This window comes from Choloepus didactylus, chromosome 4 (genome assembly GCF_015220235.1).
Source record: "Choloepus didactylus isolate mChoDid1 chromosome 4, mChoDid1.pri, whole genome shotgun sequence".
Lineage (NCBI taxonomy): Eukaryota > Metazoa > Chordata > Mammalia > Pilosa > Megalonychidae > Choloepus > Choloepus didactylus.
Window position 1 is genome coordinate 33,948,065 of NC_051310.1, and position 16,321 is coordinate 33,964,385.

The following is a 16,321-nucleotide window of genomic DNA, read 5'->3' on the forward strand; positions in this document are numbered from 1 at the left end:
ACAAACTGAAGGAAAAATTTCTTCAAAGACAGAGCCATGGATGTTGAGGTCTGGAGTCAAGAGGTCTAGGGCTGCAAAAGCAGAGCAGCTCACATGTGTGGAAAGGGTGAGTTTGCCCTAGAGGTCGAGGGCGGGCCTTCTGCCTTGATGCTCAGGAAATGTGCTGCCACCCCAAACCCTAAAGAGGGTAGAACACATTCCCAGGGAATTGGGAAGAGCCTGGCTGCCACCACACTGTTCTGAAGGGGTTGAGTGTGTGCCCCGGAGATGGAAGGGAATCCAGGTGCTGCCCCAATGTTTGAGGAGGGTGGGGCCGAGAAGGTGGTCTCCCCAATGTGTGGATATGTTGGAGAACCCACACCAGCATTTGGAGAGGAAAGGGCTGCCGAAAAGGCCCTTAGGAAGGGTTAGACTCCTGCTCTCTCAAGCCCCAAGGGTGCAACCTCGTTCTGTTAATGACTCTCAGACTTTGAAATCTAATGGAATTTGTCCTGCGGGTTTTAGGAACTGTTTTGGTCCTGTTAACCCTGTTTTCCTTACTCTTTCTCTTTATGGCAATGAGCATGTTTATCCTATGACTGTCCCTCCTTTGTATATTGGAAGCACATAATTTGTTCTAGGTTCACAGATCCACAACTAAAGGAAAATTATGCCTTAAGACTACCCAAGCCTATAATTGATTTTGATGGAATCTGATACTTAACTATTGTTACTGAAATGATTTGAGTTTCTGTGATATTGTTGTGGGATGAATGTATTTTGTATATGGAAAGATAATGTCATTTTGGGGTCCAGAGGGTGGAATGTGCCAGTTTGAATGTATTATGTTCCCCCAAACGCCATTATCTTTGATATAATCTTGTGTGGGCAGACCTATCAGTGTTAATTAGATTGTAATTCTTTGAGTGTTTCCATGGAGATGCGCCCCATCCAACTGTGGGTGACGACTCTGATTGGATAATTTCCATGGAGGTGTTGGCCCGCCCATTCAGGGTGGGTCTGAATTAAATTACTGGAGCACTATATAAGACAGACAGAAGGAGCAAGCTGCTACAGCCAAGAGGGACACTTTGAAGAAAGCACAGGAGCTGCAGATGAGAGATATTTTGAAGACAGCCGTTGAAAGCAGACTCTTGCTTCGGAGAAGCTAAGAGAGGACAAAAACCCCAAGTGCAACTAAGAGTGACATTCTTGAGGAACTGCAGCCTAGAGAGGAACGCCCTGGGAGAGAGCCATTTTTAAACCAGAACTTTAGAACAGATGCCAGCCACGTGCCTTCCCAGCTAACAGAGGTTTTCCGAACACCATTGGCCATCCTCCAGTGAAGGTACTCAATTGCTGATGTGTTACCTTGGACACTTTATGGCCTTAAGACTGTAACTGTGTAACCAAGTAAACTCCCTTTTATAAAAGCCAGTCCAACTCTGGTGTTTTGCATCCCGGCAGCATTAGAAAACTAGAACACACCCAAATCAGGTCTTCCCTCCCATACTCATCATCTTATGGCACCACTACCCAACTAGTCATCCAAGCTAAGCACCTTGCAGTGATTTTCAACTTCTCCCTCTGCTCTGTTTCCAAATAATGGCACTTCCTATTAACTCTACCTCCAAAAGGGCTCCAAATCTCTTCTCCTTTCTATCTTCCCACCACTGCCTCATTTTTAAATCATCTCTTACACAGTGTATACAATACTCTCTCTCAACTGAGTGCCTGCTACTGGCTAGGCAATGTTCTAGGTACTGGGGATATATAAATAAGAGACATGAGAAAGTGTCTCCTCTCTTAGAGATGACATTCTAGAAGAGAGAAAAAAAAAGACAAACAAAAATAGAGATGAAGTTAGACATATAACATGTCAGGTGATGATAAAGCAGGAGATGGGGAGCACGGAGTGATGAGGGACAGTGCTAGGTATGAGGGTGGTCAGAGCTGGGCAGTAGCAGTGCAGATAACAGATGTATTTCAACATAGACCTAACAAGATCTGCTGATAGAACATGAGCTGGGATAAAGAGAGGAGTCCAGGATGATCCCAAAATTTATGGTCTAAGTAACTGGAAGTATGGAGTTGCCTTTTACTGACATCTGTAGAAGACACTGGGAGAAGCAGGTTAGGGCCTCTAGTAAAAGGAGCAGAAATTAAGAGAACTGATTTAAATTGGTTAAGTTTGAGGTAGGTATTTGAGTGGAAATGTCAGGTAGACAACTAGATGTTTAAAGGAAGGACTGGGCGAGATATACAGAGTCATCAGTGTATAGATAGTATTTAAGGCCCTGAGATGGGACTGAGATCATCAAAAGAGCGAGTGTACGGAGAGAAGAGAAGAGGTTTGAGGATGAGTCCTGTGCACCCAGACATTTTGAGGTGTCAGAACTAGGCCAAAGACTGAGCGGCCAAGCAAGTGAATGACTTGGAAATAATACATGAAAAGGAAAAGCTTCTCTCTCCAAGAGGAAACTGATTAGATTTGGAAAAATCTTCATTACATTTTCATTGAGGATTAAATGATGGAGACCATTTTTGTTTTCTGAGAAGCAGACATAAGATTTGTTTCATCTCCATATTTCAAGATAAATTCCAGAGGTTGGAAGCACTAAAGTCCCCTAACTACTTAGAAAAACTTAAGATTCTCTGTAGTATATGACACCTACATTTCAAAGTGGCCTTGGGTTAACACTAAAAATCAGTGTCATGTTCTATAAAGGAAACAGTGTGGTACTGGCAGAGGAAGAGACAGACTGACCACTGGAGCAGAATAACAAGTCCAGAGGTAGACTTGGGTACATTAAAAAATTTAGACCATGATAAAAGTGGCATCTCAAATCACTAGGGAAAGATGGATTTTAAAATACATGGTGCTGAGACACAGCCATTTAGAAAAAAGATAAAACTGGATCTATACCTCATATCATATACCAGAATAGCTTCCACATGGAATAGAGATCTAAATATAAAAAATGAAACTGTACAAGTACTAGAAGAAAACATGGGTGAATTACATCATAACCTTGGTGTGGAAAAGCCTATGACTCAAATTTCAGAAGCAACTAAAAAAAGATTGATAAATTTGACTACATAAGTATGTGTTTTAGTTAAGTTGCCAGGCAAAAAACACCATAAAGGAAAGTCAGAAGATAAATGACAAACTGGGAAAATATATTTTCAACTTATTTCATATATAAAAGGTTAATCTCCCCAATGTTTAAACAGCTCTTAAAACTTGAGGGAAAAAAAAGACTAAAAACTTAATAGAAAAATGAGCAAAAGACATAATAGTTAATAGAAAAATATATAAAGGGCTCTTAAACAAATGAGAAGATGCCCCACTTTACTCATAATAAAGGAAACTCTAACTGAACACTGAAATTACTCACCTATCAGGATGGCAAGTATTCAAAATCTTGAAACACTACTGGCAAGGCTGCACGCAAACAGGCATCCTCAAACACTGCTAGTGGAGTGCAAATGGCAACCCTCACCAAGGAGAATTTACCAACATCTAACCAAACTACATATGCCATTACCCTTCAACCCAATAATTCTACTTCTAGGAGTTTACCCTAAAGAGACACCTCCACAATGTATGGACAAAGTCACTGCAGCATAATTTGTAATAACAGATACAACCTAAATGAGCATCCATATAAGACTAGTTGAATAACTTAAGATACACTCAGATAATGGTGTACTATTTCCAGGACATACCGTTAAGTGGATGAAGCAAAGTGCAAGACTATACACAAAAGAAGGTATATAACACAGGTGGCCAAACTCTTTCTGTAAAACATTGGATAGTAAATAGTTTAGGCTTTGTGGGCCATTGGGTCTTTGTTGCAACTACTTAGGCTGTCTATGTAGGAGTAAAAATAGCCATAGACAATGTGTGAATGAAGGATGTGGCTGTGTTACAATAAAACTTTATTGACAAAAATAGGCAACAGGCCCAGGTGACAGGAAATCTGACATTCCTATGCTTAAGGCTTTAATGTAACTCGTGATTAAGAAAGATTCCTGATATTTAAAATAAACCTTGCTTTTCTTTACCTGGCATTATTTCTCCCAAACAGACCCTGCATAAGGAAACACCTAGGACACCCTAAATATCCCAAAGCTCCTGCAACCCAAAAAGCCTGTAACAGGAATACAAGCAAAACCAGGCAGTGAAGGTGAAAGGGAATGAGAAACAGAATCACTGTCATAATAACAGCAATAGCCAGAATCTAGAGAGTGCTTCTAAATGCTTGTCACTCTTCTAAGCCCTTTTACACATACGAACTCCTTTAGTCCTCATAATGATCCTTTGAGGTTTAAGTATGTTTTTAACCCGAGTGTAGAGATGAGAAAACTGAGGTCAGAGAGGTCGAACCACCTGCCCAAGGTCTCCGAGATGAGAAATGGCATGGTCAGGACTCCACACCAGACAGCCCAGCTCCAAGGCCTTTGACTCTCAACCAGTTTATGCTGCTGACTCTCAGCATGGAACTACAAGGGATCAGAATCTGGAATAAGCTGCAGAGAGGCTGGGAGGACTAAAATCAACAGCAATGTCCTTGTCACATACGTCATTTCCTTCAGTCCTTGCCCCCACCCCAGGGTGAGCACTAGCATGTCCATTAGGGGCTGAGCAGGGATAAACACCTTGGATGACATTACCCAGCAGGGTGAGAACGGAATCTATATCCACAGACCCTTTACACCGCCCCACACTGCCTCCTTTTGTACGGAATCGAGCTCTATGTAGTTTAGAATGTGTAACAATTGATCTTGTGAGGTAAGAGGGTAAACCGATGAGATAATACTGGATGGTCAAGGTTATCGATACTCATGTTGTGTTATAGCACTGGCTTACGGTAAACCCAAGATATCAACTAGGCAGGGTGATGGTACATCTGTACCGTTCTTTATGAATGAATAATCTATGTCCAGAGAGGAACTGTACTGCAGATTCCATCTGCAGTTATTAACAGTAAACTCCATTCTCTTTAGAAAATTACCTTAAGAACACAGGAATGCCGCAACATGGATGAACCTTGAAAACATGATGCCAAATAAAAGAAGACAGTCACAAAGAACCACAGATTGTAGGATTCCATTCATATGAAATGCCCTAGAATAGGCAAACCCATAGAGACAGAAAGTAGACTGGTGGTTGCCTAGGCCTGGGAAGTTAGGGAGAAGGAGAGTGGCTGCTAATGGGTACAGTTTCTTTTTGGGATGATAAAAATGCTCTAAGATTGATTGTGGTATGGCTGCACAACTCTGTGAATATACTAAAAACCACCTGAGTTGTTTAAATGGGTGAATTGTACGGTATATGAATTATAGCTCAATAAAGCTGCTATTAAAAAAAAAAGAAACAAAAAGGAAAAGTCCCCCATTCCCACGCTCACCCCGTGAGCTGCTGGTACTCACTTGGAAGCCTTCGTGGAATCATCTGCCCAGCCCCCCTGCCGGCGGGGTGGCTTGGGAGGGGGAGCCTACAAGGAAAGAGAAGGTGAAATAAAATAACACACTCACTCAACACGTTTAATGTTTGCTTAATGTTTGCATTCAAACACTCAAGTGCCCGGGGATAAGGTCACATAAACTAATCTCCAGCCGGTCAAAAACTTTCGAATAAAAATACAGTTATCTTGCTAATTTACTATGAAAATGTGGGTGCTTTCATAATTTTCTGGTGGGTGTAGAAATTGACACAACGTTTCTAAAGGGCAATTTGGCAATGTGTATTGGAAGCCTTAAAAACCCTCAGACTTTTTGAGCCAGAAATTTCAATCCCAGGAATTTATCCCAAGGAAATAATCAGAGAGGAACATGGTGTTACTTTCCAATAGTAAATAACTGGAAACAACCTAAATGGCCAGCAATGAGGAGTTGAGTAAAACCTGGAATATACATGTGAAAATACTGTGCAATAATGAAAAACTATGCTACAAAAAATACTTAATGATATGAGCGAGCTCAATATATTTTAATTTAAAATCAAGAAATATTTTGCAAAATAGTAAGTATATGCTTCTGATTTTGTAAAGTTTATTAAAACAGAATATTTAGCATTAATTTACTAACTGTTCATGAGGAGGGGATTCCAGTGATGGAATTATGGGCAATTTTTATTTTCCTTCTTTGTGCTTTTGTGTATTTCCAATTTTATTTTACAATCAACTAATACTACTTTTATAAATGGAAAAGTAATAAAATAAAGATATAAGAGGGAGGCTCATGTAGAAGACATAAACTAAAGTAATGGGTTAAAAATCTCCTCAAATTATTTGGTAGGAAGCATTCAGTGCAATGGATGCATTCAGAACCCAGTGCAGAAATTCTTATCCAACCTATCTGCATCTAAAAATACCAAGGGAACATCAACCAAGCCACCAAATCACTCTAGTTGGACAGAAGAGCACAGAGTAATTCCTATTTTGAATTACCCAGAATTCTCCTAAGACTGTTTTTTGAGGTATCAATTTCTTTTTCTAAAAACTTCATATAATTTAACTGGTGTTCTCGGTCTAAAGAAGGTACTTTGATAAATAGACCAAAACGGGGGTTGGCAAACTTTTTCTGTAAAGAGCTACTTGGTAAATACTTTGGGTTTTGCAGGCCATCCAGTCTGTTGTGACTACTTGGTTCTGATACTAGAGAGCAATAAAAGGCCATAGATAATAAGTAAACAAGTGGTGTGGCTGTGTTCCAATAAAACTTCACAAAAACGGACAGGGCCTAATTTGGCCACAGGGATGTAGTTTGCTGACCCCTGGACTAAAATGTTGTTTCCCTGCAAACTTCCCTTTAATTGATTGCTTAAAGCCTATTTTGTAAAACACCCTCTTCAACATGCCAAAGTACCTTTATACTTTTGATCTGTTTATTTTACACTGAGATGCATTTTCTTTCCTGCTTCTTTAGTAGCACCCCAGCCCACCAAGGATGTGTTCCATTTAGATACTGCGCCTTTCTGCAGGGTGAGCCAGAGCCCTGCTGGAAATAACTGCCTGAGAAGAACCCATAGCCTGGAATCCAGTATCCAGCTTAGTTCCTGGGAAATGTCAGTAACACTTTGGAGAAGAAAACAAATGTAAGGCTTCTATGCTAACAGCAGGTAATGGAGCTATTTTGGAGCACTATGCATCTCAGTTAGAAACAGCAAAAATACAGAAGTGGAAAACAAGCTACTGTTTGTCTCTGACAGGAGAGAAAGCCAAAGAAAGAACAGGGACTAAGTCAGGGAATCCGACCCAGGCCACACTTCATTTTCTGATGTACCTGACACCCCAAACCCACCCATCACTAGGCTGAAAGGGGAAGCCCTGTAACCCATGGCCCATTAAGACACAGCTGATGGAAACAAGGGTATATCAGTCTGACCCAATCAGAACCAGATTCTCTCTCCCAGGAACCTGGAATTGAGGACAGAGGCTAAGTTGCTCAGACCAGACTGGGCACTGGCACTACGTAAGGGCCAGCTGGAATCACAATAACCCAAATCTATCACAAGTCAAAGTCATATATAAGAAACCAAGAACCTTGCAGAAGAAGGCGGGCCTACAGAGAAACTAAGATGGGGGTAAGAGCCCCCAAAGCTTTGTTGGTGCTCAAAAAACAGTAGACAGGGAGGCTCATTTGTTCATCCATTAACAAATACTTGTAATGCTTTTACGATGTGTAAGGCACTGTGTTGGGGAGGCTTAAAAGGTTAAATAAAGAGTACTGACTTGAACCATACTGGATCCCCTCAAGGGGTGATCATCTGATATCAATGGAGATTTTAAACTTACCTGACCTGCATCCACCTCTCCCGTGCTTTTACAGGTAACACCCCATATTTCTTTACCAAGGACAGGCCATCTTTTGTTTGATGTACACTCCTAGAATTGGAGGTCACAGACTAGAAGGGCACATATTTTATTTGGCTATATGGTGTGTGTTTGTTTAATTTAAGGTATCACTATAAATTGGAGGATTTCACAGAAAAAGTCAGATTTCCAGCTTCTCTTGAAAAAAGCTGGGCCCACACTCCCATGTGACCACAGCCAACAAGGCTGAACAGCAGATGCTCCCTGTAGACAGGGCATGTGAATTCCAGTCTGCCACAGTTTGTCACAGTCCCCATCCTCCCTTTCTATATCCTTCTTAGCAAAATGACATGCCACTTGCCATTTATTATTACTGCACTTGTGCTATTTTTTCTCTTCTAGAACAGAATTACATCTCTTTGTTCCCGTGTCTCCCCAAAATGGGAGAATAAATGAAAGCTGTGCCATGTGATTTGAGAAAAATGGGAGAAAGCCTAATTCTTAGTGGTAGTGTGGGCTTTTCTTACATATTCAGTATGCAGACTGAAAGTGTGTTTGAGTCTTACTTAACCCACTGATGCTACCTGCCTGGACTTTGTCAGCATCTGGGAGTGTGTTCTGGATTAAATACTGTTCCCCATGAAGACATGTTCAAGTCCTAACCTTCAGTCCTGTGGCGTGAACCCATCTGTAAATAGGATCCATGAGGATGTTATAGTTAAGGTGAGGCCAAACGGAGTCAGGGTTGGCCTTAATCCCGTATGACCAGAGTTGTATAAGCAGAGGACATTTGGACATAGTAGGAGATAGACGGGGAAAGAAACAGTCAAGTGATGAAGGCCAAGAATGAGTTATGGATTGCCAGCAAGCCACCACCTGAATGCCACAGACTTCAGAGAAAGCACGACCCTGCTGACACCAAGATTTTGGACTTCTAGCCCCCAAAACCAGGAAACAATAAATTCCTGTTGTTCAAGCCAACCAATGTGTGGTATCTGTTACAGCAGCCCTGACAAACTAAGATTGTGACCTCTGAACTAGACTCAGAGAGTGAGGATCCTCTGCTTTCTTCTCTTTGCTCTGGATGCCAGAAAAGAAAGCAAGAAAGAATGAATCCCAGTAAAATCCATTGTACCATAATATCAGGAGTGCCAAGTCCAGTCACAAGCTTTTCCAATGCTGTAAGATGCAAAGAGTCCACAAGGAGAGAATGTCACTGGATGGACGTGCATTTGCAAGGTTCTTAAACTTGTGTCTCCTGATAATAGCTCTGTTTTCTACTATGGGGTGTAGGTCGCAAAGACGGCAGAAGGAGCAGAGACTGGAGAGGGAATGTAAAAGATAGGAGCATGGAAAAAGAGCATAAACTACACAAACTTTTATCAAAATATCTAACTTGTAAGACTGCTGAGGGATTAAATTAGTGACTATATGTTAAGAGCTTAGAACAGCACATATTAAGTACTACATCTTTACTGCCATCATTTTCATCATTATTATTTATGTGACTATATGAAAGGTTAGACCATGTATAATAAAATGTACAATAATTTGGGGGAAAAAAAGGCTCCTTTGAGCTTGGCCTGACGTATCACTTTTACTAGTAATGGATATCATGCAGTTAATAAAGTTCCCTATGATTCTAAAAACAAAAATGATCTGCATTATCTTCTTTAACCACAAACTCCAGGAAGCCGTGTTATTGGGGAGTGAGGTAAAATCCTTTCCATCTAGGGGTAACACAAAGCCACATTTTCTCTCATTTTCCACCATTACAGAATGGTAGCAGCTGCTAAATTAGGACAGTAGTTTTGAAACAAAAAGTCACCACAAAAGAGTCACTCCTTCAAATCCAATGCAGTTTAAAAACTAGTGGTAAAATCAAAGGTTTTTTCACTAATGCCTGAAGACTTGAGGAGTTGACATAATAGTGTAAAAACTAACAATTCATTAAGTCAGTGTCCTCTGACCTTCTGTGTAAGCTACTTCCCATTTCTCCCACTCATTGAAATCACTGGGGAGAGGAAGGGTTATAAAGAAATCCTCTGAGCCCTATGGGCAGGGGATGTAGGAATCCTGTTTGATCCCCACTGGCAAGCCTCAGGAGAGAGCACTGAGGTCCATGGGAGAAGCGGGGGAGGGGGTAGGCAGAGCTTAGCTCTCTGCAAGGTAGGTCTTGGACATTTAGCAGGAGATGTCCATCTCCTGATGGGAAATCCTTATACTCATTATTTAGTACTCTGAGTTCATGGGAAATAAACTGTTTTTGTAAACACCATATACTGCAAGTCTTGTTATGGTGACACACAAATTCCCTGTCTGCACGAGACAGATTTAATTAACCAGTACTACCAAGTTATAAAGGCCTGTACCCAGAACTCAACTTTGTTTCCTTTGTAGGGAGTTGGGCACTGTCCTCTGTGCCTTAGGTGAGAGAGCAAAAGCAGAAGATGTCATCTCTGTCCTCAAACATTAATCCAGTTCAATGAGGCCAAGAAGCAGCAGAATTCAGAGTGTATCAGGTCTGTATGAAATCTGTGTGACCGGATATCAGGCTTAATCTGAAGTCTAAGAGGCCACATTGGAGGTGGGAGGTAGAACTAGTGACAGAACATCCCAAGGAGGCACTGAGTCATTCCAGGCAGAGGCTGCATCCAGAGTTCAAAGGCAAAGCTGAGGAGGGATCCCTTTAGCCATGGGGTCATTCCACTGAATTTTGCAGTTCTCTTGCCATCTTAGTGGTTTGATTGGACCACTTTCTCCTGGGTATTATTAAGACAATGCTCTGAGAAGCATGAATAAAGTTTGCAATACATGACTAAAGGCTAAAGAGAACTGTACCACTCAGGAAGTGCCAAGGAAAAGGAAAGACTAAGGAAGCTTTATTTAAAAAGTGAGGGTTGCCCTGGACTTGCAAGATGAGTAGTGATGAAAAGAAAAAGCATTCCAGAAGCAACCAGATCCAAGGGTACAGCAAGGACATGAACAGCAGATATCACTTGGCCTGCAGCAAATGTTCTTAACTGACCACCCTATTGGCAGGGGTCCCTGGGAAAAATCTTTGAGAGTCGGAGCCCTTCAGCATCTATTATTTTACGGTGAAGACCTTAAGTGTAAGCTGATGTAACATGACAATAATGCAGTGGTTTGAAATTAGGTGCAAATGATCTGTTTGAAATGTAAGTGGATAACTGGCTTTTAGCAATATAATTTAAAGGGTCTGGTGGGTTCTATTTGCATGGACAGCCCAGACCCTGAATGCTTGGCTGTGTTCCCTAAGAGCTATGAGGACACCCAGATGCCTAGTTAGCCCCATTCAAAAATAGCCCCACGGCTCTCTTCCCAGGGACAATCTAAACACAGGACACATATCTAGGCTAAGCCCCTGCTGCTGTTCCTTTTAGGACCAGCTGCCAGAACTGCTGTGCTTTCCTTTCTCCCAGGTGACAGATCAGAGGCTGGGGGACTTGCTGGGGTCTGAATGCCCTCCCACTCAACTGTCAGTGCTCCAGTCCCTGTCTGGAGAAGTGAGAAGTTGTAACCCATCAGTCGGTGATCCTTCCATTTGGGCCAGAGGTCCTTCCTTTTCCGCTCGTCAGGTCATCAGAAGAGGAGGAGATACTAACACTTGAATCTTGTATGCATGACTTCTCTGTATAATGGCCCATTCATATAAAGGAAAAAGAATTTACTTTTGAAACTAGAAACTTAATCATTAGGCAAGCTAAGACAATCATGGCAATCTTTTTCATGAATACCAGACCGACTCTGGTATCCATCTTGACCTAGCAATTGGGAAGACACTACTAATCTGTTTGAGTCAGTTCCTCCAAAGGAATCTATATGCCATCCCTGTGTTAGAGAGGAGAAAAAAAAACAAAACAAAATTAAACAAAACTAGATGAGAGGGAGAGATCAGAGCCCAAACAATCTTAAAAGCCAGAAAGTTGAGAAGGACTGATCCTAGAATTCAAAAGTCCTGGTTTATTCTTTAAATTACTCTGCTTCTGAAAATTAGCCCCAAGACATCGGCTGCAAAAACAATTTCCAATTTTGGCAGATTTACCGCCAGGTAACATTACTCACACTTGTCTTAAAAAAAGAAAGAGTCTTAAAAATGTGCGACACCAAGAGGGACAGAAATAGGAAGGGCTGGCAGTAGCCCTCAGGCAGTGCATCCCTCGTGTTCTCTCTTGAAAGCTGGAGTCACGTCTCTGAGTGTGGGAAACAAGCACAGCCTGCCAGGGGCTGCCGCCTGATGGACGGAGGGGGCAGGACCCTGCATAGCATCTAAAGAGAAGCAAAAATGTGCTCTCTCCAAAAATAAACAGGGGGCAGGAATGACTGGGAGTAAAGAGTTGGACACACGTGACTGGTGGTTGCAATCCTGAAATACCAGCTCTCTGCAAAAAGGAGCCTGTGAGAAGCAGAGCAGGAAATTCAGGAAACGACCTCTTTATATGGTCTCATCCGAATGGGCCAGGATTCAACTAATTGGAATTACCATGTCAGAGGAAGCCTTTAGGGCCAGACTTTTTCTGATCTTTATATGGTTCCCCCAGATTCTTAAGATGCCAAAATAAAAAAGATACTGCAGTGCCAAAAAAGGAGCCTTTTGAGTTGAGAAACTTCTCAAACACACTCAAACGACTTAGAGAAACCCCATGATATGAATCAGACCATGTGCTGATTCCTGCCTCTCCCCCCTAAAAAAGTCCTAAATCAAACTGCAACCTGTTTCAAATAAGCTAGTCCCAACAAAAGCATACATTCCCAACAGAGAAGACATTTAGTTAAGCAACATCCACAACAAGCTTCAAATCTATCCATCTTCCAGTTTCCAGGGGCAATACAGCTCCCACTTTCAAAAACTTGATTACAGGCTAAAAACCCAATTCTTCCCTTCCTCTGTCCAGCAATGTGAAAGAAAGTCCATGAAAGAAAAGACTGAAAATTATTAATATATGCATATACTGAAACGGCTGGCATCTAGTGCTCAAATCTGTCGTCCATGTGCCGTTCCATCTCTGCCAATTTCTTCCTCCAAGTTCTGCCTCGACCCTGGGTCTGAAAACTAATTTGTTTTAGACCTGGGTTTTCTCCCCAGTGGATTTTTTAAGCTCAGTGGAAGGTAATGGACCATCCAAGCTTATAACTGAACCCCTGTGGGTAAAAGTAGTTCTTTGAAGCAGAAATGGACATATCAAAAGGCATGTTCTATTTTAAGTATAAGAAAGAATCCTGACTCATCAATGGATGCTGAAGCCACTGAATGAAAGATTGGTTGATGGGAAACTGGACATTCTCCTGGTGCCGAAGAATCACCTTGTACGTTACATACTGGTTTCAAGGGGGAAAATGTTCCTTAACAATGGAGACATCTAACTCTATGATCAAACTTAGCAGTACTGACACTGGGACACATGTGCTCCTGATGCGATGCCACTGGAAGCATAACCATCACCCAGGAAGAACTGTCACCAAAACGTTCAGCCTCAATCTAATCAAACCTTCCAACCTGATTTCCAGTTTACAGGAAATCAGGGGAGAGAGCAACAAGTTAACTGATACAAGGGAAAAAGGGTCAGACAAATCCAGAATCCAGTGGTAAACAACTGGCCTGACAGCGTCACAAAGTCAATGCCATTACAAGGGGTGGGAGTGAGGGAGTGGAGCAGAAGACTGTTCCAAATTAGAAAGAGACTTAACAGAGAGAGATAAGTACAATGGTGTGGTCTTTGATTAGATCCTGGTTTGAAAAAAACTGCTAGAAGACATTTTGGAGGCAACTGGGGAAAGTGTATATGGCCTTGGTAATAGATGATATTAGGGAATTGTTAATTTTGTCAGGTATGGAATTGTGGTTTTTTGAAAATGTCCTTGCTTTTTTAGAGCTATATCCTGAAGCATTTAAGGGACATGTCATGATGTCTGTAATTTGCTTTGAAATAATTCAGCAAAAAATTATATATAAAATATACTTTTAAAATATTTTATAAATTATAATTTAAGCAAAGATGGCAAAGTGTTAATAACGGTTGAATCTAGGCGATGGGTGTATGTGGTTCTTCATATTATCCTTTCTACTCTTCTGGATGTTTTAAATTTTAATAAAAAAGAAGTTTAGGTTAAAAAGGGCAATGCTGTGAGCAGGAAGGCACCCAGTATGACAGCTGTTTATGGATATATCTGCTCAATGAAAATCTATGTTGAATAGGAACAGAGATCTAAAAAGCATTCAGAGTGATAGGATTTTAATTTTCAAAAAGTATTCAAAAATATGTAGGAGGGTTATAATATTGCTGTACAACAAATTTTTTAAAAGGCTGAGACTTATGACTTATTCTGAAGTTGTTCCAATTTACATTTTTCATTTTAAGAAGCAAATGTTTACAAAGACTACAGCATCATTACAAAGAACCATTCTCCACTTAAGGGCTGGGAATTCCTAACACCCTTAGGATCAGAAAACAACTTTACACCCAAAATGTCAGGTGTTGAGATCCCTGTCAGGATTAGAGTTGATGGAAAATGTGCTTCCAAATAAACGTGTCTCTCCAATTTACTGTGGATTTTATTTTAATTGTATGTATATATAAATATGAAATTTAGGTAAGGAAAAAAATACAGTGAAAAGAACACAAGACTAGACAACAGGTAACCTGGGTTCTTTCTAGTCCAGGTCTACCACTAACTAGCTCCATGGTCCTGGGTTTTTCTTCTGGTTCTACAATTTTGTGGTTCCATGATCCTATGAATTGTAGAATTTTGAAATCGTGGAGAGGGTACCTAGGCAACAAGATGTAAATGATGGCACTGAATATTTACTATCAATTCAAGCTGATATGAAGGGGATAGGGACAAAAAAGAGAGAAGGCATGGTCACATAGAGAAACCATGATATGTTTAAAGACCTGATCGAATGTGAGAATGCTAATCCAGACAATGAGGGAGAATATATTAGCTAAATCACTGCCAATAATAATAACAACAACAACAATAACAGCCAACCTCTATAGAGGGTTTCTATGTGCCAAAGTTTATGAAATGGGCACTACTACATACCATGTCTGCAGATGGGGAAATGGAGACTTGGAGAGATTAACTTGCCTAAAATCATCTTCTCTAAATAATAGAGCAATTCAAATCCAGGTCTGTCTGACACCAAAGCCTTATGCTGAACCAGATGACATATAACTTCCTAGATGCTAGATGCACACCAGCTAGAAAAGGTCTGAAAGGACAGAGCAGCTATAGGAAAGAATCTGTCTGGACTAAACAAAGTGCCCAAGAACAAGAGAGACTGGACCAGTGACATCTAGCCTGATATTAAACGTAAGACCTGGGAAGACCAAATGGAAATGACTCTGTCTCCTTCATTTATTTTAAAAGGTATCTTATCAGTGATAAATATGTCCAATAACATAGGAGGACTACAGTGTCTCTTGGTCCAACCCTTTAGTGAGAGAAGCTGTCGTTTAAACAGAGGGAGTTAAGAAGAATTAAGGGGAAAGTCAGGATTAAAAAGCGAGGCCAAAAATAAACTAACAGTTTGAGCACGGTGCCAAGCTGTTAAACTGGATTCAGTATAAATCTTAGTACTTGGAAAGTAGCTGTGTCTTTATGCATACCACGAGATATTCTCCTCATGGCACAGTGGAGTAGCTTGGAAGAATGAGTGACTAAATGGAGGGGAGAAGTTGAGTATGCCAGAAGGAAGTAAAGAACAAAAGTTATAGTCTTAAAGGGGAGGACAGAGGTACAGTCCTGGGTTCAAATCCTAGAACTGTCACTTTTTAGCTGTGCACCTTTGGGTTGGGCACAACTTCACTAAGCCTCCTTTTCCTCCAGTAAAATTAGAATAATCATAAGTTCATTGCAGATCTATTGCAAACATTAGAGAGTTTCTCTGGCACAGAGCAGACAATAAATGGCAGTAATAGTGGTGAATATATTATTTATCAGAAATAATAGTAATAAAATGCAGACTTTGAAGGAGAAATCCCTAATGCCTAGGGTTGAAATGATGGGAATTTTTTGGTAATCAAACATTGTAAGGCCTTTTATTGGGGGTTGTCTTGCACATGTTTCATTCCAGAGATCCAATTCTTACCTATGCCAGCATCCCTGAAAAGAGAGAAATCCTTGAAAATTGCGTGAATCAAGAAGAGGAAGCCACAATTCAGTTGCTCACTGAGAAATAAACGTGATGCTCAGGGCCACCACAGTGTCTGTTATCTCCAGCAATCACTCTGCTGGCGTAGCACTTCCCTGGATAATTGCACATGCCTCATAATAAAAAGAGCCATATCCCTTATCAATACAGAGTCATCAAACTGCCCACTTTAAATGAGTCATGGGATAGAGCTGACAGCAACTTGTTCAAGAAAACAGATCGCAGTCATGAAAATCATTCTTAAAATTCAACCTGGATTTCCTATATTGGATGGCATCCTCTTAATCTCAATGACTTCCCTTTGGGTCATCCTAAATCAACTCTCCTCTCTTCTTGAGTCCATACT

General features: G+C 40.9%; 1 protein-coding gene across 1 annotated transcript in view; it reads right to left on the reverse strand.

Annotated features, from left to right (window-relative positions):
• Positions 1-16,321, reverse strand: part of IFT43 (intraflagellar transport 43) — a 107,531-nt gene that overhangs the window by 64,341 nt on the left and 26,869 nt on the right. Inside the window, exon 3 of the mRNA XM_037832236.1 lies at positions 5,416-5,480. Within this exon, the coding sequence (XP_037688164.1) occupies positions 5,416-5,480 (65 nt within the window). The remainder of the gene's footprint in view (positions 1-5,415; positions 5,481-16,321) is intronic.